Genomic DNA, 22,294 nt, shown 5'->3' on the forward strand with positions numbered 1-22,294 from the left:
GCTCACCCCAATTCCCCTTAGGCTGGAAAAGCGGTTAAAATAATCAGTAGACAATAGAATGAATCTGACTAAAATTGAAGCTTCTGGATTTAGTTCTCACTGCCAGAGGAGAGGTGCTTTTCCTTATTTATTGTTTTTCTTCTAATTAACAAGAGAAACTGCTTCATTCACGACCCCCTGTGTGGTAGTAGTTATGGGTTTGCAGGGAGCGGGTTCCCGTTGGTATCCACATTGTTTCCTTGAAAAGCTGTTCTACTATTACAGACGGGGCGACTCATCTCTACCACACAGCTGGAAATTAGTCAGACCTCATGTATTAGTTTTCTCATGCTGTGAACAAATTACCACAAGGGCAGCGACTTCACACACAGTGTCCCACAGTTTCTCAGCATCGGGAGTGTGAGCACAGCTTAGGTGGTTCCCCTGCTCAGGGTTACACAAGGTCACACAAGGTATACCGAGGGACTTGTTCTCATCGGCAGCCCCATTCAGGCTCGCCGGTGTCGTTGGCAGAATTCAGCTCCTCTAGGCTTGTCCACACTCCCTGTCCCGTGGTGCCCTCCAGGGGTGGAGCTCCCATGATAGTGGCCAGCAGGAGGGGCTCTCTGGGCCCGGCCGGCAAGGTGGCACCTGCTTGTGGGAGTGACCCCCTGAGGTGGAGCCCATTGACCGGAAGCAAATCTCAGGTCCACCTGCAGTGGAGGGAGGAGGGAATTACACTGAGCATGAAAACGGGGGATCCGCCTAGAGGCCGGCTGCCACACTAGTGGCAGTGACGTTGCTGAATCCAGTACAACTGAATTTTAGTTTTAGATGGTCACTTGGGGTCGATTTCAGGCAGCCTTCTTTGTTGGTCCCGTGGTCATTGCTGGGGGACTGATTCATTTTTTTCCAGGCTCTAAGAGAAAGCAGCTGATGGTGTGGCCCTCTGGTGAGGGTTTTATACTCCTACCCGATGAACTGAATTGTGTTGGACTAGGAACTGTTTGTCCCTTGAATGCAAGTGTTTCTTAATGACTTCGGGTTTTTGAATTTCTTTTGAAAACTGTGATTAGTGTTTTGGAGACCAGCCTTGGGAAAATGCATATACTGTCTGCGTATTCACGGACCTCCACCTCTGAGAGGCCATCTGTGCACTCAGGGTAAAAACCCTCATATGCTCTGCCTGTTTGAAACTATGTTCAAAGCATTTTGATGTGTTTCACAATTCTCTTGGTGAACAGAAAAGACATTAAAGTTTTTCTTCTAATATTAACACGGGATGATACAAGCGATATTTAATGACCACCCTATGATGCAGGTAATATTATTAACCATTTTCTAGGTGGAAAAAATCAGACTGAGAGCACTGAGTGGCTGTGAGGTCACATCGCCAGTAAATGGCAAGGCTAGGATTTGAATCCAGGCACTTCCACTCTAAAGCCCAAACTTAATCATCATTGTAGAATAGTGAGATTTTTGTGTGTTCACCTACTTCCTTGAAAGCCTGTTTCTGCATTATCACACTTGGCCCTTCCGTGGTGGACCATTACACCGTTCTGTTGGTAGTTTTTCAGGCAGCCCAGAATGATTTTAACTCTATGAAATACTGCTTGTAGAAGTCTATCATCTAATGTGAATTTTTAACAATAACTTTAGAAATTGGGTTCCCTTGACTGGCCGTTTACTGGCACTCTTGGTCGTGTTCTGCATCCTGGCCAGGAGCACAGACAAGGGCCTCACCCTCTCGGGAAGGTAGACATGGAAAAGGAACTGTAGTTTGAGTTACCAACAGATGGTAAGGGGATAGCGGTGTGACTTTGACTCGGTGGTCATGGAAAGCACTTCTTTGCAGAGGTGACGTTGGAGTAGAGGGCTCAGCGAGCTGGAGGTCTGAGCAGGACTGAGCAGAGATGGGCAGCGAGGAGGCCCTTAAGGCTGACGTGGGACAAGAGCTGAGGTTGCATTAGGACACTGGTGCCCAAGTGACACGAGGGCCATGGTTAGGTGTTTGGATTTTATTTGAAGTGTGGTAGGAAGTCGGTGGTGGTTGTGTTCGTTTGCTTGAGCTGACGCAGACTGGGTGGACACAGAAGGTTCTTTGCTCACAGTTCTGGAGCTACACTTCCAAGATCAAGGTGTCAGTAGGATTGGTTCCTTCTGAAGGCTTGTGGGGGAAGGACCTATTCCAGACCTCTCTTTTTTTCTTTTTTTTTTTTTTGACTCGTGGATGGCCATCTTCTCCCTGTACTTTCACACATTCTTCCCAGTGTGTAAGTCTGTGTCCAGATTTCCTCCTCTTGTGAGGACACTGGATTAGGGTCCACCCTAATGCCCTCGTAACTTCATTACCATATGAAAGACCCTCCCTGCAAACACAGGTGTATTCTGACATACTGGGGATTAGGGCTGCAAAATATGGATTCTGGCCAGGGGGGTGGGGGGTGGGGGTGGGGTGGGGGGGGCACAATTCAGCTACTAACAGTGGTCATGCGTGAGGTGACTGGTTCTTGGACAAAACCTGCTAGTGTCATAACAGCTGGGAACTGTAATTATTTTGAAAGTTTCATTAACTTATTTGGGTGATCAGACGAAGGGAGAGAGTCAACTGGGAGCTTGAGTTTCTCCTCCTATTTTATATCTTTCTTCATGGGCGCCTTACTGGCTCTTGATAGGAAAATAAATGCATGCCATGGAAAGGTGGCCTGTACTTTAAGACCAAGTGGTTTGTATTTGCAGTAGACGAGTTATCCCCTGGCCTCTGCCCATAAAAGTGCTTTGATGGCAAGGGCTGGAAGGTGCTGCTATAAACTGAGTTTTCTCTTCTAACAGTATTCCAGTGCCCTGCTCACTGTCCCGCTGTATCCACTCCTTCCCACAGGCACGGGAGACAGCATACCATCATGCCTTCGAAAGTCAACTACCAGGCGAACATCTGGGCTCTGAAGGAGGAGGGCTGCACACACGTCATAGTGACCACAGCCTGCGGTTCCTTGAGGGAAGAGATTCAGCCCGGTGATATCGTCATTATTGATCAGTTCATCGACAGGTGAGCGGGTCATCTAAGATGCCTTAGGCTCGGGTGAGATCCTTCCCAGCTCAAGTAGATGTCGTATGGGGTTCTGGGAGAGGAGCAGAGGGCAGGCCCACAGATTTGCCTGAAGCTTTGCACTGTGGGAAGTTTTTAAACAGCTGCAAACCAGAGTAAGGATCACCTGTCCGGTGACCAGTTCCCAGCTCTGCCATTTCTCAGTTCACCATGGTCTGTAATTTGAATAGATAAGAACTCTCGTAGACCCAAGCAAATCGCCTCTTGTTTCCTTAGCTTTCGCTGCCTGGACACTGCTCTCCTTTTCCCTATTGTCTCACGGACTTTTTTGAACTTGGTTTTTTCAAATAAGATTCCAGAGGGGGTCCACTCATGACACGTATGAGCTAATAATGCTTCCGCCACCTCCTTTTCCCCTTTTTCTTGTTGTCCCATAGCGTCCCCATTCAGGATTTTACTGACTGCACCCTTAAGTGTCAGTGTCTCCCCCTGTCCCCTATGTTTGCTGTAAACCAGTTGGTAGCTCTGGAGGCCTGATGAGAACCAGGTTCACATTCTTGGCAGGAACCCTCCTTGCATCGTATCGGCAGGCATGTAATGTCCGGTTGTCTTTACATGGTTTTAAGATCGACCAGTTGGTTCAGGAGCTAGGGACTTTTTTGTTATTTGGTAGTACCAGTAATATATAACATTCCTTTACTCAAAAAAATTCAGCAGTAATTGACTGCCATGATCCTGGGCTTTTTCTGAATTTAGAAATAGTTGGAAGAGGGGCACCTGGGTGGGTCCCGTCGATTAAGCATCTGACTCTTGGTTTCAGCTCAAGTCGTGATCTCAGGATCATAAGATCGAGCCCTGCATCAGGCTCCACCCTCAGAGTGGAGTCTGCTTGAGATTCTCTCCCCCTCTCTGCCCTTTCGCCAGCTCTCTTTCTAAAATAAACAAATAAGTAAAATCTTAAAAAAAAAAAGAAAAGAAAAAGAAAGAAATAGTTGAAGAATCACAAGGGAAAGTGGGTGCTCTCCTAGGGATCCCTTTCCACTCCCCTGCCCCCCTATAATTCCTGGGGAAAGGACCCACCTCCCAAGGTATTCCAGATCGAGACAGGAGGCTACACTCTGCACTTTGAGTCAGTGGTGGGGAGAAGTAGTACAGAGTTTAAGCCATTTGGTGGCTCCTACTGCAGTCCCCAGACTGTCACCTCTGTCCATCCTGCCCTCCCCATCTGCTGTCGCTGAGTTTACTCCACCCAAGCGCCCTTTCCCCTGTTCCATGGGAAGAAAGTTTGTTCACTCCAGTTCTCTGTGTTTTCTGTCTGGCAGGGATCTGTTGTAATTTAGAGTCCATTGGAAGCATTCTTGATTGTTTCCCTATGGAGTGAATCTGTTAGGTGGAACCGTATGAACTGACCGTTCTCTGGGTCAGAAATGGTTGGATATCAGCAGTTTCATGAGGCTCAGCCTAATAAATAATGGGGGTAGACTAAAATCATTACCTGCCCTTTACCTATCATTTTTCCTATTATTTTTTCAGCACCTGACACTAGGTATGTATTGTTCATCTTTCCCTCTAGAATATAGGCCGTGTGAGGGCAGAGACCCTATCTGCCACTTTATCCCTAACACGCACGACAGTATATGGCCCGCAGTTGCTCAGTCAGTATTTTTAGAGCAATTGAATAAACATGATCATTCGAAGGAAGAGGGAAGCTGGAATTCTTGATGAAGATCTCTGTGGTTGTCAAAGTCCATGTGTTTGGAGGTAATGACTTCAGAAAATGGTTGTACTATGCCTGTTCAGTAAAGCAGAGTACATGGGGCGCCTGGCTGGCTCAGTCAGTTGAGCATGGGACACTTGATCTCAGGGCTGTGGGTTCAAGCCCCACGTCGGGCATGGGGCCTACTTAAAAAAATAAAGCAGAGACCGAAACTCCCTATTCAGACTGATCCAGATTTATAAAGTATCATAGATGATCCTGAAAAGAAAAGTCTGACTTGGGTATTAAGCCCCAGATTAATTTGTTACTTAAATGGTGTAACTGTACACTCACATTTGCCAGATCTTTTCCTCATAAATAGTAAATGTGGATGTTTCACATACTGGCTCTTTCAAGAAAGCAATTGGGGCAGAAAGATGGAGAATAGAAAAGAGAACAGGTGTCGCATCGTGTCTGGTTTCTTTCTGTCTTAGCAGTCCTTAGCCGTGTAACCTTAAGATCTTCTGGTTTCTGTTTTCTTTCATGAGCTGTGTGGATAACCTGACTCCCTACTCTTTTCTTTCTTTTTTTTTTTTTCTTAAGATTTTATTTATTTATTCGAGAGAGAGAGAGAGGGTGAGAGAGAGCATGAGCAGAGCAGAGGGAGAGGGAGAAACAGACTCCTCACTGAGCAGGGAGCCTGATGCGGGTACTCAGTCCCAGGACCCTGGGATTATGACCAGAGCCGAAGGCAAACGTTTCACCGACTGAGCCACCCAGGCACCCCCTGACTCCTTACTCTTGCCTTGGAAGTTCAAAGTCTCTAGTAAGTGCCTTTTATGGGATGGAGCACCTCTCACCTGCCTGGTACATGGGTGCCATTATTGTGAATGTGTTGGCTGGGGGGGTCTGTAGTTAACATTATTCAGTAACAAGAGAAGAAGAGTTCTCTTAGAAGGAGGGTCCCTAAGGGAATATCATTTAGAAGAAACCTCAAATTTTATATTGATGATATATTACAATGGTAACTTTTATGATTTATCGGGCTAGATAAGATAGTAAAGCTGATTTTACCTGTTTTCGGTTTTTCTCATGTAACCGTTAGAAAACTTAAAAGTACCTTGGGTGGCTTGTGTTCTGTTGCTGTTGGACAGTGTTTCTGAACGATCCTGCCGCGGGCTGGGTCAGTTCCCCACGCTTGGGTGCACACGTGATTTACCCTATGTGTGTCTCCTAAGAGAAGAGAATCAGCACTTTTTGCCTTATGAGTAATGGCCTTCACGTGTTGTACTAATGACAGCACATGTTGGAGGTGAACCTTGGTGTGTTCAGGCAGGCACCTGACGTGTGCTGTCCGTGCGGTCCTCAGGCACAGAATGCTCAGCTGGGGGCCGTGTTGCCGGGAGCCTGGGCAGCCGTCCAGCCAGCCGCAGCTCGGGAGTGGAATTGCAGCTTTCTGCAAAGCCACCCGGTGGAGTATAGCCTGCGGACAGGAGCCCTGGCTCCGGAGGTTTTGTCTTGGCTCCGGTTAGCCTCAGGCGCATCTCTGGCCCGGGGCCCTCTCTTCAAAGTCCGGGGTCGAGCTCCATCGTCACTGAGGCTTCTTCCACCTACCCCGTCACTTCTCCAGGGACTGATCTGGAAACGCATACTTGGTTACTGTGCCACTTTGCTGCCACGCTATCTTAGAAAAAATATCCTTGTCCCAAAGGGGTCTTCAGAGGTTTAGAGGGATCTTTTTCATCTCCCTAACATAAATTTGTGATAAAGAATAAGGATGCAGGGGCGCCTGCGTGGCTCAGTCGGTGAAACGTCTGCCTTCGGCTCAGGTCATGATCTCGGGGTCCTGGGATCGAGTCCCACATCAGGCTCCCTGCTCCGTGGGGAGCCTGCTTCTCCCTCTGCTTGCTGTTCCCCCTGCTTGTGCTCTCTCTCACTCTCTCAAATAAATAAAATCTTTAAAAAGAAAAAAAGAAGAAGAATCAGGATGGAATTGTGTGGCTATTGTTACTTAATAGATGGCAGAACTTTCTCGTTTCTTTCTTTGCCCTCGGTGCCCAGCGTAGGGAAAAATACTAGGCCATCGGCCTTGCTGTGCATCCCTCAGACACCATTTAGGTCAAAGAGTGACAGGTGGCTCTGACTATACAGTTGTTTTTAAAAAACATTGGATTTCTACTCTAAAAATGGAATACCCCTTTAAAGGAGTCTGATAGGTTGGAAGTTCTTTTAAGAAAATAATTTTCTCTCCGCCATGTTCCTGCCTGTGAGAAGTTGAAAGCCTGGGCCTGAGAGAAGGGGAATCTGGGGTGTGGCTGACCTGGTGAGAGCAGGACAACAGACAGGTGGGGAGGGGAGTGGCTCCAGGTGGTTTTGGGATACGTGCAGTCGTGCATCTCTTCCTCAGACATGCAAGGAGGTGCCTTAGCTAATATTTAAAGTGAAAATAATCCTTTTGTGTTTGTGAGTAGGGCAGCTGTGGAAAGCAAAATGGACCTTGGTCTAGAATTTAAATATCAGGAATGTGGTGTTGGCTTTGTCATTTTCCCATTCCGACCGTAGAGGGATAGGTTACTTTACTCTGCCCTTGTCCTGGGTCTGGGGCTCCATGCGCGATGTTCCTCCCTAAGCAGAGTTGAAAAGAGCAGCTGGGGGCGCCTGGGTGGCGCAGTCATTAAGCGTCTGCCTTTGGCTCAGGGCGTGATCCCAGCGTTATGGGATCAAGCCCCACATCAGGCTCCTCCACTGGGAGCCTGCTTCCTCCTCTCCCGCTCCCCCTGCTAGTGTTCCCTCTCTCTCTGTCAAATAAGTAAATTAAAAAAAAAAAAAAAAGCAGCTGATACCACAAACTTGGAGGAGGCTTGTCCACATTAAGTATCTTCTGTGCCTCATGCCTTCTGATGAATGGGGTTTGACGAATCCATTTCTTCTACCGATGGAGGTCCTTATCATCAGACCACAAGTCATTTGACCATTCAGGATCGAACCTGGTTGAGAATGGGACTTTTTCACTTCCAGATGGTCATTCCACAGTCCATCTGAACTCGGGGAAGAGTTTGTCTGACCTTTCATCTGTCCCAAGAGAGCGTTGTGAGGCTATGTATACTTTAAAAGGATCTCACAAGGGAGATGCTCCAAGATTCATAATTTGGGGGTTCTTCTTCTGTGGTACAAACCTTTGTATATGCAGCGTATGCCTGTCACCCCAAACTACTGACTCTCCAGGCCGTGCAAGGTGCACATGGGTAGAGGTTTCCAGCATTGCCACACATGACCTCTGTCCTCTTCACCATCAATCCTGATCGTTATCGTGGAGAGGAATTGAATTCGCCCTATACCTATAAGCTATCTGGAAAGATGCCCACATTCCATTAAATTGTTTTTTAAAAAGATGCAGTATAGTAGGACCCGTTCAGCTACGAGGGCTATTGGAACTATCTCAAGGCGTGCCCAGCGAACATACCTGTTAAGGACAAGGATGGGATTCTTACTTTCCAATAGTGGTCTTTATCAGGAATGTTTTACAGATAAGAACTTTTTTTTTTTTTCTTTTGGACAATGAGAAAAATACAACCAAAAAAATTAAGATGAAAAACAGCAGGGTGTGAATCCTAGCGGCAGAAGTTCTCTGCAAAATGCTGCTCACGCGTTGGCCTGGTATGCCTGAGGCCCCCGGTTAGGTTCTGCTCGAAGAATGCAGTGGGAGAAGCCCTAGCTTGGAAGTGTGAACATCCAGAATTGTTTCCTGGCTCTGCCCCCAAATTCTTTTGTCACTTCGTGTCCTCGTTGCGAGATGAGGGTGCTATGTTCTGATGTCTTGAGTGGTGATGTCCTCCCTCTCTGGAGAGTTCTGTGTTCACTGCATTAGGGAAAGTTTTGACTGAGCGTGGCTGTAATACTTGCTGGCTTATTCATCAGGAAAGTCCCACTGTAAACACAGTGGTGAGGGATTATGTCACTTTATTTCCCCCTCCCGAAGCCCTGGGCTTCCCCTCCTCCTCAATGTCATGATGTAAGATTGTTGGTACCCGCCCCTATGGAGCACTGGCCGGGAAGTTGAGGTGTGCTCTGATGTCCATTAATCACCAGTCTTTGAACCTCTGGGGCAGGGCGTGGACTTTTATCCATACTCTCAGGGGTCATGGTAAACAATTGCACAGGAAGCCCTCCCTTGGCTCTTCTCCCATTCCTCTTAGCAGCTCTTTCAAACCCTTACTGTTCTCACGGCTTCCTGCCTGTCTCCTTCACTCTTGGTTGAGAATGTCCCCTCTGTATGAGAAAACAGAAGCTGTTTGGCATAAACTGACCATGTTCCTTTCCCCTCCCTCTCACTAGTTTCTTGCATGCCTGCCCTCTGCCATCTTCCTGCCTGCACCTGTCCTAGGATCCGGGGCAGCTACTCCCATGTTCCCGGGAGTTCCCAAGTTTTGCTCCTCAACCTAGCTCTCTTATTATGGCCTTGCCTTCTATCCCTTCTCCTAACGAAACCGCTGATAAGCTCCCAGTTTTTGAGTTACTACTAAGTGCCACAAATCCCTTAATCCTGTTCACCACAAGGGTAGTTTTCCTGGGTTATAGTTGAGGAAACTTAAAACTCAAAAATATCGGTCATTTGCTAGTAAGTGGGACCTGTGGAGTTTGAATTCTGTTAGCGTCCAAATCCTGTGACCTCACCCATCCCTCACACACACACTTCCAGCTCTGCCTCCCCCTTCAGATGCACACTGGCCACTAGATCCAGGACAGGGTCCCAAAGATGCCTCACGCTTTATAATTCAAGATTAAATCATCCTCCTTGGGGGGAGCGCCTGGGTGGCTCAGTGGGTTAAGCATCTGCCTTCGGCTCAGGTCATGTTCCCGGGGTCCTGGGGTCGAGTCCCATGTTGGGCTCCCTGCTCCGTGGGGAGCCTGCTTCTCCCTCTGCCTGCCACTCCCCCTGCTTGTGCTCTCTCTCTCTGTCAAATAAATAAACTCTTTAAAAAAAAATTTAAAAATAAAAAAATAAATGATCCCCCTTGGATGTCTTCTAACCCCACACTGTCACTCTCACCCCACCCCAGCTCCCTGTTCCCTGCTTGGAAAATCGCGAAGTTGATCACACCCTGGCGCTGCCATCCGCCTGGTGGCCGCCACCATGCCTCCATACCACCCCTGCGTAGAGTCCGTCTTTGGGTCACGCCTGTGCGTGCTTTGAACCACCTTCTGTTCTCGGTGCCCACTGCCTCATCTGGTCAGTGCTTTGCTTCGCGTGCCTTCTTCTCTCCAGCGTGCCCCCTGCAAAGCCAGTTTCGAGATTACTCCCTGAAAATATAATAGAAACAAAGACATGATGAGAAAAGAGCTGGAGGGGCGCCCAGGTGGCTCAGTCCGCTGAGCGTCCGACTCTGGATCTCAGCTCAGCTCTTGATCTGGGTTGTGAGTTCAAGCCCTGCATTGAGCTCCATGCCTAGCATGGAGTCTACTTAAAAAAAAAAAAAAAAAAAAAAAAAAAGTGCTGTAAATCAGGGCATCCACTCCTCTCTGGGAGGGCTTGCCCAGAACCTCGTCGTCGGTCAGGGTTTTTACTGAGCACTGGTTAGTACCGGCTCAGAGCTCACAGCACAGTCCAAGGGGGAGGGAGTGTCCTAACAAGCTCTTTATGTAGAAAACCTCAGCGCTTCCTGTAATTTGATGTCATTTTTTCCTAGTTACTTTTGTCATCGATGCTGATGATCTTTGACATGTACTTAAAAATATCTTGTCACCCCTGTGGTGGTTTCTTCCATTGCCTTTGTACTTAGTATCCCTGCCCGTTTCCCTCTCCCCAGTGAAATAGTAATGTTTATTATCTGGTTGCATTTGTTCTTCTGAACATGAAGTTGTTATTTCTGGATAATTTTGAAGTGAAAGAAAATATTAAGCTCTTCCCACCTGTCTGATGCTGTGAGGTCCTGGATAGTACCTATTGCTGGTAGAGATAGTTTCAACTCTTTTATTTTTTATTTTTATTTTCTTTTGAGGATTTATTTATTTTTAGAGAGAGCACGTGAGTGAGAAGAGGGGCAGGGGGAGCACATCTTCAAGCACATTTTGTGCTAAGCACGGAGGCCGATGCCGGGTTCGATCTCAGGGCCCATGAGATCATGACCTGAGCCAAAATCAAGAGTCAGACGCTTAACTGACTAAGCCACTCAGGTGCCCCTAGGACTGTTTTTAAAAGGCAGTCTGACTCAGTAAGATTTAAAATATGCATGCCTTTTCAACAGCCTTCCCTTTCGTGGTTTGTAGTCCCAAGAATGAAAGCACCAAATGGTGTTTTTCTAGACACATGTAACCAGGTTATGTGTATATTGTTTCTTGAGTGAGCAGCCTAAGGCGGTGGTGGAACGGCTGTCCTGTGGAATGTGAAGTTGTAAACAGGATTTGTTGAAGTTACGTACGTTGACCTGGAGCCATGTCCATGGTACTTCACAGTGAGGCAAAGCTGCTTCTGGAGTCCTCACTGTGTTCCCGGTGCTGCTAGTTATCACAGCACTAGGGAACAGCGGGTACATACCTTGTGGCGCCCTTGTACAGATGAGAAAACCGAGGCCCATAGAGATTGGTACTCAACACCTGTGTCAGAGCCGGCATTTTGTTCTTGTGCTGCGGCTCTGCGTGCTCCGCTCAGCAAGACCTCGTGAAAAGTAGAAAATAAGAAAAAACTGTGCATGTTCGTTAAACAGTCTTGTCTCCTCATTGGGATATAAACGTCATAGGTTTTTCTCCTTTCCTGTGGCACCATAAGGGCTCATTCGATCAGAGCAATGGTGGGATCTTAATGACATGTATGCAAATTTAGAAGTTCTCAGTTCCTTCTGTTTAAGAGAACAGATTCATTCCATGTTACAATGGGTTTCTGTTCGTGTCGTTCACATCAGAATTTCCTCTACTTTTCCCCACTGTAGTTTTAATTTTTTTTTTTTTAAGGAGAGTACAAGTGGGGTGGGGCCAGGGGTGGGGGGGAGAGGGAGAGAGAGAATCTTTTTTTTTTTTTTGTTTAAAGATTTAGTTTATTTATTTGACAGAGACAGCCAGCGAGAGAGGGAACACAAGCAGGGGGAGTGGGAGAGGAAGAAGCAGGCTCCCAGCAGAGGAGCCTGATGTGGGGCTCGATCCCATAACGCTGGGATCACGCCCTGAGCCGAAGGCAGACGCCTAACTGCTGTGCCACCCAGGCGCCCCCGAGAGAGAGAATCTTAAACAGACTCCACTCTCAGCTCAGAACCCAGAGGTGGGGCTCGATCTCAGGACCCTGAGACGGTGACCTGAGCTGAAATCAAGTCAGACGCTGAACGGACTGAGCCACCCAGGCGCCCCTCCCCACTGCAGTTTTAAACTCTCTTCCTCTCCCTCAGCGCCCTACCTTTCTCCTCCAGATGAGAACCCTTTGTACCCTAACTCTGTGACCCAAATCTTCTAGGATTTGACCCTTCATTTACACTCATGCTCACAACAGGGGCGCCTGGGTTGTGTTGTTGGCAGAGCGTCTGACGCTTGGTTTTGGCTCGGGTCACGATCTTAGGGTTGTGAGGTCGAGCCCGGCGTCGGGCTCTGCGCTCAGTGTGGAGGCTACTTGAGATTTCCCTTTCCCTCTCGCCCTTCCACTCATGCTCACTCTGTCTGTCTCAAATAAATGAACGAATCTTTAAATAAGTAAACAAACAAACATGCTCACAACTGTGCTGTCCGTAAATACGTGTGTGCACACGCGTGGATATACACCTAGAAATTTAGAAGGCTCATTCTTAATCCTGTTGGTCTTAAAATTATGCATATTTCCTAGAATATAAATATCCTTTGGATCTAACCTGTTGGTGACTTGGCCTTACTTTTTTTTTTTTTTCCTTCTTCGCCTCTTTGTTTACCTTCTAAATTTTTAATTTAAATTGTCTGTGGTGTTCTAGTGAGTGTGAAAACTAAAATGCTGTCCAACATAGCTGTGTGTTAGAGCGTTTAAAGAGTTAATACGTATTTGTCATGAGATAAAATGAAAATCGTATGGGCGGGTATATGGTAAAAAGTGAAACCCTCCTATGTTTCTGGTGGGTGTATGCCTTACTGTAGCCCTTTGAAGGGAAATTTGGTGAAATCTGTCCGTTACACTTGAAAATGTGTGAGGCCTTTGCAGTAGTTCCTTTTCTTCGTTTTTTGAGGAACGTGTACAAGGTGGCTAGCTCCTGCAGAGATATTTACTGTACCATTTTTAATGATCCATTTTCGTATAGTAACTTAAATATACTGATATATCCATGGCCTTCTATTCGGAACTTTAAACAAGTAAATTTCTATGTGCTGATACAGAAAAGTCTTCAAGATCTATCATCATTACCTAAATCAAGCATATTGTGAGATAGTCCATATTACATACCATTTACATATTTTTCAACACAAAAAACAAATATGTTTGTGTGACTCTGTAGGAATTCTAGAAAAAGAATGGTTTGTCTTCTTCTTCTATCCTAGCTCACAACGTGCTGTCTTCCCTTTTAACCGTCTCCGCTTTCCACACGTGTAGTCAGATGCCACCCTGTTTATAACAGACATACACTCTTCCATTGTTGGCAGTGTGGTTTAGTTAAGCCGCCTTTGGAAGTGGGAACTTGGCTGTTTTCAGTTTCCTGTTTGTATTCACTGTGGTTCTGTTACCATTGGTGTGCCCCGTTATCTTTGTATTTGTGCAGACATCCCTGTGGGATAAATGGCTAGCGGAGCTCCTGGGCGTCAAGGTGGCCGTGGCAGACTTGCTACGTAGAGCGCTTCCACTCTCCCTGAGAGCTCAGGCTTTAATGAAAAGAGAGATTGGGGGCACCTGGTGGGTGGCTCAGTCAGTTGGGGGTCCGACTCTTGGTTTTGGCTCAGGTCATGATCTCAGGGTCATGGGATCGAGCCCTGCATCAGACTCCGAGTTCAGCGGGGAGTCTGCTTGAGGATTCTCTCTTTCCCTCATCCTCTGCCCCTCCCCCCTGCTCACATTCTCTCTCTCTTTGGGGTAAAGAACTAAATCTTTAAAAAAAAAGAAGAGGGTTTGGGGTGACTTTTTGTTCTCTTTTGGTTTCTTAAAAACTGAGTTCGAGTTTGTCCATGTGCATTACCACTTGGATATCTTGTAAGTGATGTGGGTGGAATCATTTCCCCAAAACCGTGCTACTTATGAGCAGCTGTCTGCCTGCTTTGCTAGCAGATTAACTGACTCATGTCCCTGCATGCTGAGGCTTGCTGGGGCCACGTGCCTCCTCAGAGAGGCGCAGTTGTGTTTGCTTCTGCTGTAGGACAAGTGTTCTCCTTGGTGCTTGCAGCTCTGCTTTTTCTCAAAGGGGAATTTTTTTTTTTTTTTAAGATTTTATTTATTTATTCGACAGCTAGCGAGAGAGGGAACACAAGCAGGGGGAGTGGGAGAGGAAGAAGCAGGCTCCTAGCAGAGGAGCCTGATGTGGGGCTCGATCCCATATCGCCGGGATCACGCCCCGAGCCGAAGGCAGACGCTTAACCGCTGTGCCACCCAGGCGCCCCTCAAAGGGGAATTTTTAACAAACGGCGGTCCGAGAGCCGATTCAAGAGTCTGCCGGTCAGTCTACCAGCCGATTCAACAATCTGCCAGGCTTTTCCTGGGCTTTTCCCTGTTCTGTGTGTGGAAGTGCCCAGTGTTCTCTCCTTGACAGTCTTGAACTTAACTTCTCCTCCGAGTACACAACACAGTTTTGTCTCCTTCACTCTTCCACGGGCAGTTTTTTGTTCGTGTGCACACTTCTCTTAGGATGTGTCCCTGTGTGATAGCCTCAAGCGGCTTTTTGTGTGCCTCTGACTGAGGTCCGTGCTTGTGTCAGCCCCGAGGTTGGCACATGAGAAGTACAGAAGCGGATTTTCCGTAGGTAGAAGTTGCTAGTGCCGAGGACTTGCTTCCCGGGTCTCATTCAGTCTTCACGTCGACCTTAGAAGGTGGGCAGTATTATTTACTCCCCATTTTAAATGTGAGAAAACGGATACAAACTGAGGTGCAGAGAGATCAGATTGGCTTTTCCCCAAGGCACAGAGTTAGGCAGCGAGCAGTATAAAGCCAGCCAGACCAGTCAGCCCCAGAGTCTGTTTCCCAGGGGGTCCCAGGCTAATGCGGGAGTGACATTTGCAGTCCGCTGGCCCAGCTGGGAGGCTTTGCTAATGAAGCAGGAGTTGGGGCGGACCTTCAGCCTCCTGTCTTTATTCCTGCGGAAGCCGTAACTGAGTTGACTGTATCTGAAACCACATAAGCACGTGTGTTAGTGTCCGGTTACTGCTCTAACAAAGTACAGTTGACCCCTTACGCAGCATGGGGTTAGGGCCGCTGACCCCCTGTTCAGTTGAAGATCCATGGATGACTTGACTTCCCAAAAACTTCACTGCTAATAGCCTGCTGTTGACCAGAAGCCTTACTGATAACATAAACAGTCGATTAACACTGTTTTATCTGTTACGTGCATTCTGTACTATATTGTTATGATAAAGTATGCTACAGAAAAGAAGGTGTTATTAAGAAAATCATAAGAGAAAATACATTCACATACTATACTGTATTTATAGGGAAAAAAATGTGCTCCGTCCCGCATCTCCCCCTCCCCCCACCATGATTATAAATCCCATTGCTCTTGGTCAGAATTTCATTCAGCATTAATCATGCCGTACCGTTTTATGCTGGACAGGAGTATTGCTGTTTATAGTGGTTTAAGTTTAGGTCATTAAATGTTTCATTGACTGTGCCGACACTGAAGTTCATCGTGTGGCACAGGACAAACAAGTGGGCAGGCTGTGTGAGAGGTGTTTCTCACACGCTTTTTTTCCTGGATCTTGACAGCATAGCCCTGAAATCATTAGTATTACTGGTTACCAATATTACTAATAGTGGTGTTGGAGTTTTCATTTCTTCCCCAGGGCTGCGCCCTTTGCTTGCCCGTTCGGGGCTGGGTGTGCTGAGGCTCCGGCCTCAGCCGTAGCTTCTCCTCGGTACTGGCTCCTTGTCGGTCTCTAGCCCGGACCTTGCTTCCAAGCCGCTGGCAGGCGTCTGGACATCTTGGCTGACTTCATCCTCATGATGCCTGTACAAATGGATGGATGAACTACATTTTATGATTGGAAATAGAGAATCAAACAGATATGGCAGTTTGCTCTAAGCCCTGTAGCTAGTAGTTAAAGAGCTTTGTTTATTTTTTTTTAAGATTTTATTTATTTATTTATGGGGGGGCAGGCAGAGGGAGAGGGAGAAGCAGGCTCCCTGCTAAGCAGAGAACCCAAAGTGGGACTCGATTCCAGGACCCCGAGATCATGACCTGAGCCGAAGGCAGATGCTTAACCGACTGAGCCACCCAGGCGCCCCTGAAGAGCTTGGTTTAAACAGAAAAATGTCAAGTGTTCCACTTGACAAAGGGAATGAACTGTAGTTAATAAGTATCGCTTATTATGATGTAACATAAAGCATGACTAGTACGTGTTTTGTCTTAAGGTAGAAGTCAGAACAAAGAGGAGCGATTGGGCAAAGAAGGGGTAGAAAGCGAAGAGAGAGGGATAGAGATAGATAAGGTGGGGGTGTTGCATGGACATTTAGGGCAGTATAGCTGCTGGAGGTTTCTGTGGCCTTGTTTTCATACTTAATCACGGTTGTAAATGGGGCTATTGCTCATACTTGACTCATGGAAGGCTGATGCCAAGCCAGAGCTGGATGGAGTGCGTGGCACCATTTTACTGGTTAGTTTTACAAAAGGAGAAAAGCCTCTGTGATGTGGGCTCGGACGGCCATTTGACCTGTTCTTCAACCCCATCTGGAATTGCTTGGGGGTTAACTTGGCCTTCCCCTAAAACACATATGACAGAGGGCTGGGAGGAGCATAGGCTGGGTTTTCATCCCTGCAGAGCACTGTGGCCCCGTTATGGAGCCTGGGGGCTGTGGTGCCAGCTAAGTGTCACTGTTTAGTGTGGGACGGGATGGAAGTAACCGATGAATTTCGGCAGGTGGACACACCAGCTGTATAAATCGAACCAGTGTATTTCTCCATGCTGGTCCCTTGCCTCCCGCTACCGGAAGTAGACGTGAATGTCCCTCCCCGGCCTTCCTCTCTGTAGGAAAGATGAAGACTCTCTTTCCTGTATTACTCATGAGTTCAAGTTGTGAACAATATAAAGGACACAGAAAGTGCTTTATTCTGAAAACTTCGCTTTATTCTGAAAACTGCAGGGTGACTTGGCTCTGGGTTAATTTTAGCCTTTCGTTTGTGGATTCAAAAATGTTTTACCAAGAAGTTGAACTAAGATTTTCGAACTAATTATGGTGGGTAGAGGAACAAACTAAGTGAGGTGGCGAAGAGATTCCCCAAAGTGCAGCAGGACAAACAGCCGCTTTCTTCAGTGGGCCAAAGACATGAAAAGATAAGGTTGGGGGTAGAGGGTGGGAATTACCCTCATTAGAGACAGGCCAGTCAAATGCAAGCTTAGGACCTTGTTTGGAACTTGAAACTAAAAAAAGCATTTGTTAAGAAATAAAAAATAAGTTAAAAAAAAATGAAAAGACATTTTTAAGGACATCCGGGAAATTTGCATCTGGTCTGTGTATTAGTCGGTATGTAGGAATTAATTTTTATCAAATGTGATCATGACATTACAGTGAAAAATCTACATATTTTGATCCAACTGAAGTAGGGGTGAAACCACAAAAGGCTGAGATTCGCAACCATGGAAAAGCTAACAGATGAAGCACGTTTGACAAAATTTGAATTGTTGAATCTAGGTAATGGATATATTTGGGGTTCACTGCACAGCCCTCTACATCTACCATGAATGAGAATTCCGTAGTGACTTCTTAAGGGTTTTACCCAGCCTCCCGCTCCCAAAGTTGAGTTGTACCTACAATCCACTGTGGTTGTCCTTTCAGTCACCAGACCACACACTTGAATTCCTGTTGGAAAGCATGTTGTCACCAACCGAGAGCCAGAAAAGCCAGATATCATCCTGAAGCGGCTTTTCCAACAATCGCCTTCAGCTTGTCCAGAGCTATCGATTCTGGAGCGAGGACCAAGGTGTTGGCCTAGATACCGTGGATTCACCAGCCCCCAGAAGATGGAGTGATGGCTTTAAAAAACAAAACACAACAAAAACACCTTTTCACTTTATTTTGTAGGACCACCAAAAGGCCTCAGACCTTCTATGATGGAAGTCATTCCTGTGCCAGAGGAGTATGCCATATTCCCATGGCTGAGCCATTCTGCCCCAAAACGAGAGAGGTTCGTAGTCTTTCTGGAAGGTGCACCGTAAGGGCTTGGGGTGGCATCTAGGGTTCAATTAATTGGCTAACAGGTGGTCCCTCTTCCCCTCTTCCGCAAGGTTTCTAGAAGGCTTTCCCTTTGTTAGTACTGTCTCCACTACTCTCAGTCACGTATAAGCTGAATCATTCAGAGTTGCAGCCTACCTTTTTTATAGGTTTTGGGTTTGCTGTCAGAATACCTTGTAAATCAGTGTAAGATAGCATATTCGTCAAGAGCGTACAGTCTGGAACCAGATTACTTGGGATCGAATCTCTGCTCTTGTGGCTTCATGGTTGTGTCTTGTTGGACAAGTTACTTAATGCCCCTGGGCCTCAGTTTCCTCGTTTGGAAAATGAAGGTGATGGTAACATGTACCTCACAGCACTGTGTGGAGGATAAATGAGTGGGTCATTATCATCTATAAAGTGCTTTGAGCTACACCTGTCAGTTATGAGGCATCCAACAACTGGTAACTGCCTTTATGAATTCAGTGCTTGATAATCTATACATTGTCAGATTGGCGTCATTGGCCTTTGAGCTGAGTTTGGCTGTTACCATCCAGCCTCCTCTCCAGGATTACAGTAAAATCTTAGCACTAAGGGGGTTGCCCCTTAGGGGAAGTACCTAAGCATTTTACTCATTCAGATAGTTATATGGAAAAGTAGAAGATTTATTGCAGCTTTTGGGTTCAGCCCCACATAATTGTGTAAAAGTAGTTTCTTTAGAGTTAACAGCAGGGGCTCCTTAATCTCACAGTGGTCTCAAACAAAAATCTAGAATCTGAAGCCAGGGGTCAGGGGTATATTTCCGATATACCACTGCTTGTTGATTCTCTCTGATTTGTGTGAAAAGACGTTTTTTATTTGTTTAAAAAAAAATGGCAGGTTAAGTTGGTGTTTGGGTATTTGGGATATATGTATATGTGTTTCCAGGTAGTTGTCAGCAGAATATATCCAAACATTGCTGCTCGTCTTCCCTCTGAAACGCAGATCTGTCCACATAATAAATTTGCTTTCCAGGGGTAATTCGATGTATGTAAGATTCTTGTCCATTTCAAAATGGGGGCAGCTTGGGAAGAAATAGACCAAGGAGAGAATAGGCCTGAGATCGTGTCCCACGGAGAAGACACTGAATTCAGGTACTAGCAGTAGAGGTGGGGGAAGGGAAATACCAGTGATGTACACAGAACACATGCAGGTGCGGTGGCTTGGAGATCAGCAGTAGGGGATCGTTTCCAGTAAGTTTGGCCAGGCCAAGCCAGGAGACACACACACACACACACACACACACACACACACACACCCCGCCCCGTATAAGACTAAAAGAAGGCTAGGAAAGGCGGTTTAAGAAAATGGGAAATGGAGTGCCTGGGTGGCACAGCGGTTAAGCGTCTGCCTTCAGCTCAGGTCATGATCCCAATTTGGCCAAGACACACAGCTTGGTTATTCAGGATTTTCAAAGACATTTAATGAAGGTGGGACTGGGCTGGCTGTAATTTAATTTAGGGGTGGGGGAGGTCGAGGTGAAGGAAGAGTGATTTAGGCCCTCGAATTTATAACTTGTACTCGAGAGGAAAGTTTTTTATTAAGCATAATCTTATTTTCAGCATATATAGTGTAAATAAACATGATATAACATCAGTTATTCATTGTCTGTGACTTGTCACGCTTCTAAATTTGGTGTTGCCAAGGCTCTTATTAAAATTCTTTCTCCCACTGCTATAGCATAATGAAAATTATTTTCCAAGAAATAGGTTAATTTGCTTATATGGTTCCGACGTGTGCAGGCTAGACTTTGGCCTAAATTGGAGCCTTTATTGACATTGAGTCATACCATTTTATATATAAAGTACCCCAGGAATCTTTGCCAGTTATTTGGCAAACAAGTGTAGAAGGTGCCAGTATTAGTAGTTGTTACAAGACTGGTTTAGCTTTTATCTAGTGTTTACAATGTGCCCGACACAATTCTGTGCTGTCTTATATGTATATGTATTACAGCACACACTGCTCTAATACAGTCTCATTATTCCCATTTTACAGATGAGAAAACGAAAACGTACAAAGATTAAGTGAATTTTTGGCAGTGCTTAAGTGGGTTAACAGTTAATTTTTTTTAATTAAAAAGGAATTTTGAAGCATTGGCTAGAAATTAATAACCTGAGGACTAGATGCGTGTTATTAATTAGTCACTGGAAAAAGTGATCAAACTTTTAAATAATGTTTTTAAAACCCATGCATGGCCTTGCCATTAAAGTAAAATGCCGTGATAAGTTTATCCCTGGAGAGAAAAAACCAACACAGCCCCATTCTGTTTTTGTATATGTCTTTGGGAGACACCATAGGCAAGAGAGATTATGAAGACCTCACCTTCTTTCTTTCGGAGGTGAGGAGAGGGAGGGGGAGAATCTTAGGCGGGCTCCACACACAGTTCAGAGCCAGCCACAGGGCTCGAGCTCATAACCCTGAGATCATGACCTGAGCTGAAATTAAGAGTTGGATGCTTAACTAGCTGAGCCCCCCAGGCACCCTAGAAATCATTTTCTAACCAAAAAAAGCTTCTATAAAATTCTTTAGATTTTGTGTGAAAGCCCAGTCAGGAGCTTGGAAACCGTTCTCAGCATGTCTTTGAGGAGATGTGAATAGGATCGGCACCTTTGCTTAGCCTGGGGGGTAAAGGCTCAGACTCAAGTCCATGTTTACAACCCAGCTTAGTCTCTTCAAGCTGTTAAGAGGTAAGTGAAATTAGGGGCGCCTGGGTGGCTCAGTCGTTAAGCGTCTGCCTTCGGCTCAGGGCTCAGGGCGTGATCCCAGGGTCCTGGGATCAAGCCCCGAGTGGGGCTCCCTGCTCAGCGGGAAGCCTGCTTCTCCCTCTCCCACTCCCCCTGCTTGTGTTCCCTCTCTCGCTGTCTCTGTCAAAAGATTTTATTTAAAAATCTTAAAAAAAAAAAAAAAGTAAGTGAAATTAAAGTACATAAACAAATGCCTGGTGTAGAGGAAAAGCACATTGTTTGCTCTTGTGGCTGTAAGCTGTGTGTGCTGGGGGCTGGGGGAACAGGGTTATCTGAGGGGCGAGGATCTAGGAAACACCCTTCCGTGATCTTCCAGACTCTGTCTGAGGGCCTCCACGTACTAGCCATTTAGAATAAAAAATCTTTTTTTTTTATTTAAAGATTTTATTTATTTATTTGACAGAGAGAGACAGCCAGCAAGAGAGAGAGCACAAGCAGGGGGAGTGGGAGAAGAAGAAGCAGGCTCCTAGTGGAGAAGCCTGATGTGGGGCTCGATCTCAGAACCCTGGGATCACGCCCTGAGCCGAAGGCAGACGCTTAACGACTGCGCCACCCAGGCGCCCCTAGAGTAAAAATCTTTAAGAATTAACTTCTCGGACATCAGGGAAAAACACAAAAACACAAAATAGTAAGCTCTTACTTACGTTTGTATGTTTTGAGTTTGTGGTTCTTTGTTTTCTAGGTCCTCATAGAGACTGCTAAAAAGTTAGGACTCCGCTGCCACTCAAAAGGGACAATGGTCACAATCGAGGGGCCTCGTTTTAGCTCCCGGGCAGAAAGCTTCATGTTCCGCACCTGGGGAGCAGATGTTATCAACATGACCACAGCTCCAGAGGTGGTTCTCGCTAAGGAGGCTGGGATTTGCTACGCTAGTATCGCCATGGCAACAGATTATGACTGCTGGAAGGAGCATGAGGAAGCGGTAGGTGGGATTCTCTTCCCAACGTGTGTGGCCTGGGTTTCCAGGCCCCATGGGAGCCGCTGAGGGGGTGTCTTCACCACCTGTTCTACTGTATTAGTTCCAGAAAGGGCCTTTCTGCCAGGTGTTAAAGTCAGCTGTCTATATATGGTCGGGTATTTTGTTCATACTTCTTGTTGGAAGAGACAAAGATCTCCACAGAGAAGAAAAAGACACTTTTATGCACGGATAAACAGCGCATGATGGACGTGTAGGTGTGATGGGAATCATACTGAGACTTGGGCCTTATTTTAAGGATGAAAGTGTGTTTGGGTTATAATTTCCTTATCCTGTGCTACTGGTTATTATGTGTGTTTTCAAAGGGAAGACCTGTTACCTCTGCCTGGTAAGAGGACTCTGTTCATATCTGTCCGTCTCACCTCCCGTGACTGCATCATGTTGCTGTAGGACTATGACAGCAGACAGACAAGCCTGCGAGGAGCCAACATTCGGAGGCTTTTGGGGGGTGAGGGGGAAGCGCAGAGATTAAGCCGACCAGTGTGTAAGAAAGCTCAGGGTTATAAAGAAGTGTGGTGAGAAG

At 46.4% G+C, this 22,294-nt stretch overlaps 1 protein-coding gene across 2 annotated transcripts in view; it reads left to right on the forward strand.

Moving 5' to 3' along the window:
- The window catches only part of LOC103666988 (methylthioadenosine phosphorylase), a 42,019-nt gene that overhangs the window by 12,384 nt on the left and 7,341 nt on the right, over positions 1 to 22,294 (forward strand). For both annotated transcript variants that reach the window (XM_040631475.1, XM_040631474.1), the window contains 3 exons: positions 2,861 to 3,028; positions 17,884 to 17,986; positions 21,478 to 21,717. In XM_040631475.1, the coding sequence (XP_040487409.1) occupies positions 2,861 to 3,028; positions 17,884 to 17,986; positions 21,478 to 21,717 (511 nt within the window). The remainder of the gene's footprint in view (positions 1 to 2,860; positions 3,029 to 17,883; positions 17,987 to 21,477; positions 21,718 to 22,294) is intronic.

The sequence above is a fragment of the Ursus maritimus genome, unplaced genomic scaffold, assembly GCF_017311325.1.
Source record: "Ursus maritimus isolate PB19 unplaced genomic scaffold, ASM1731132v1 scaffold_17, whole genome shotgun sequence".
NCBI classification, from domain to species: Eukaryota; Metazoa; Chordata; class Mammalia; order Carnivora; family Ursidae; genus Ursus; species Ursus maritimus.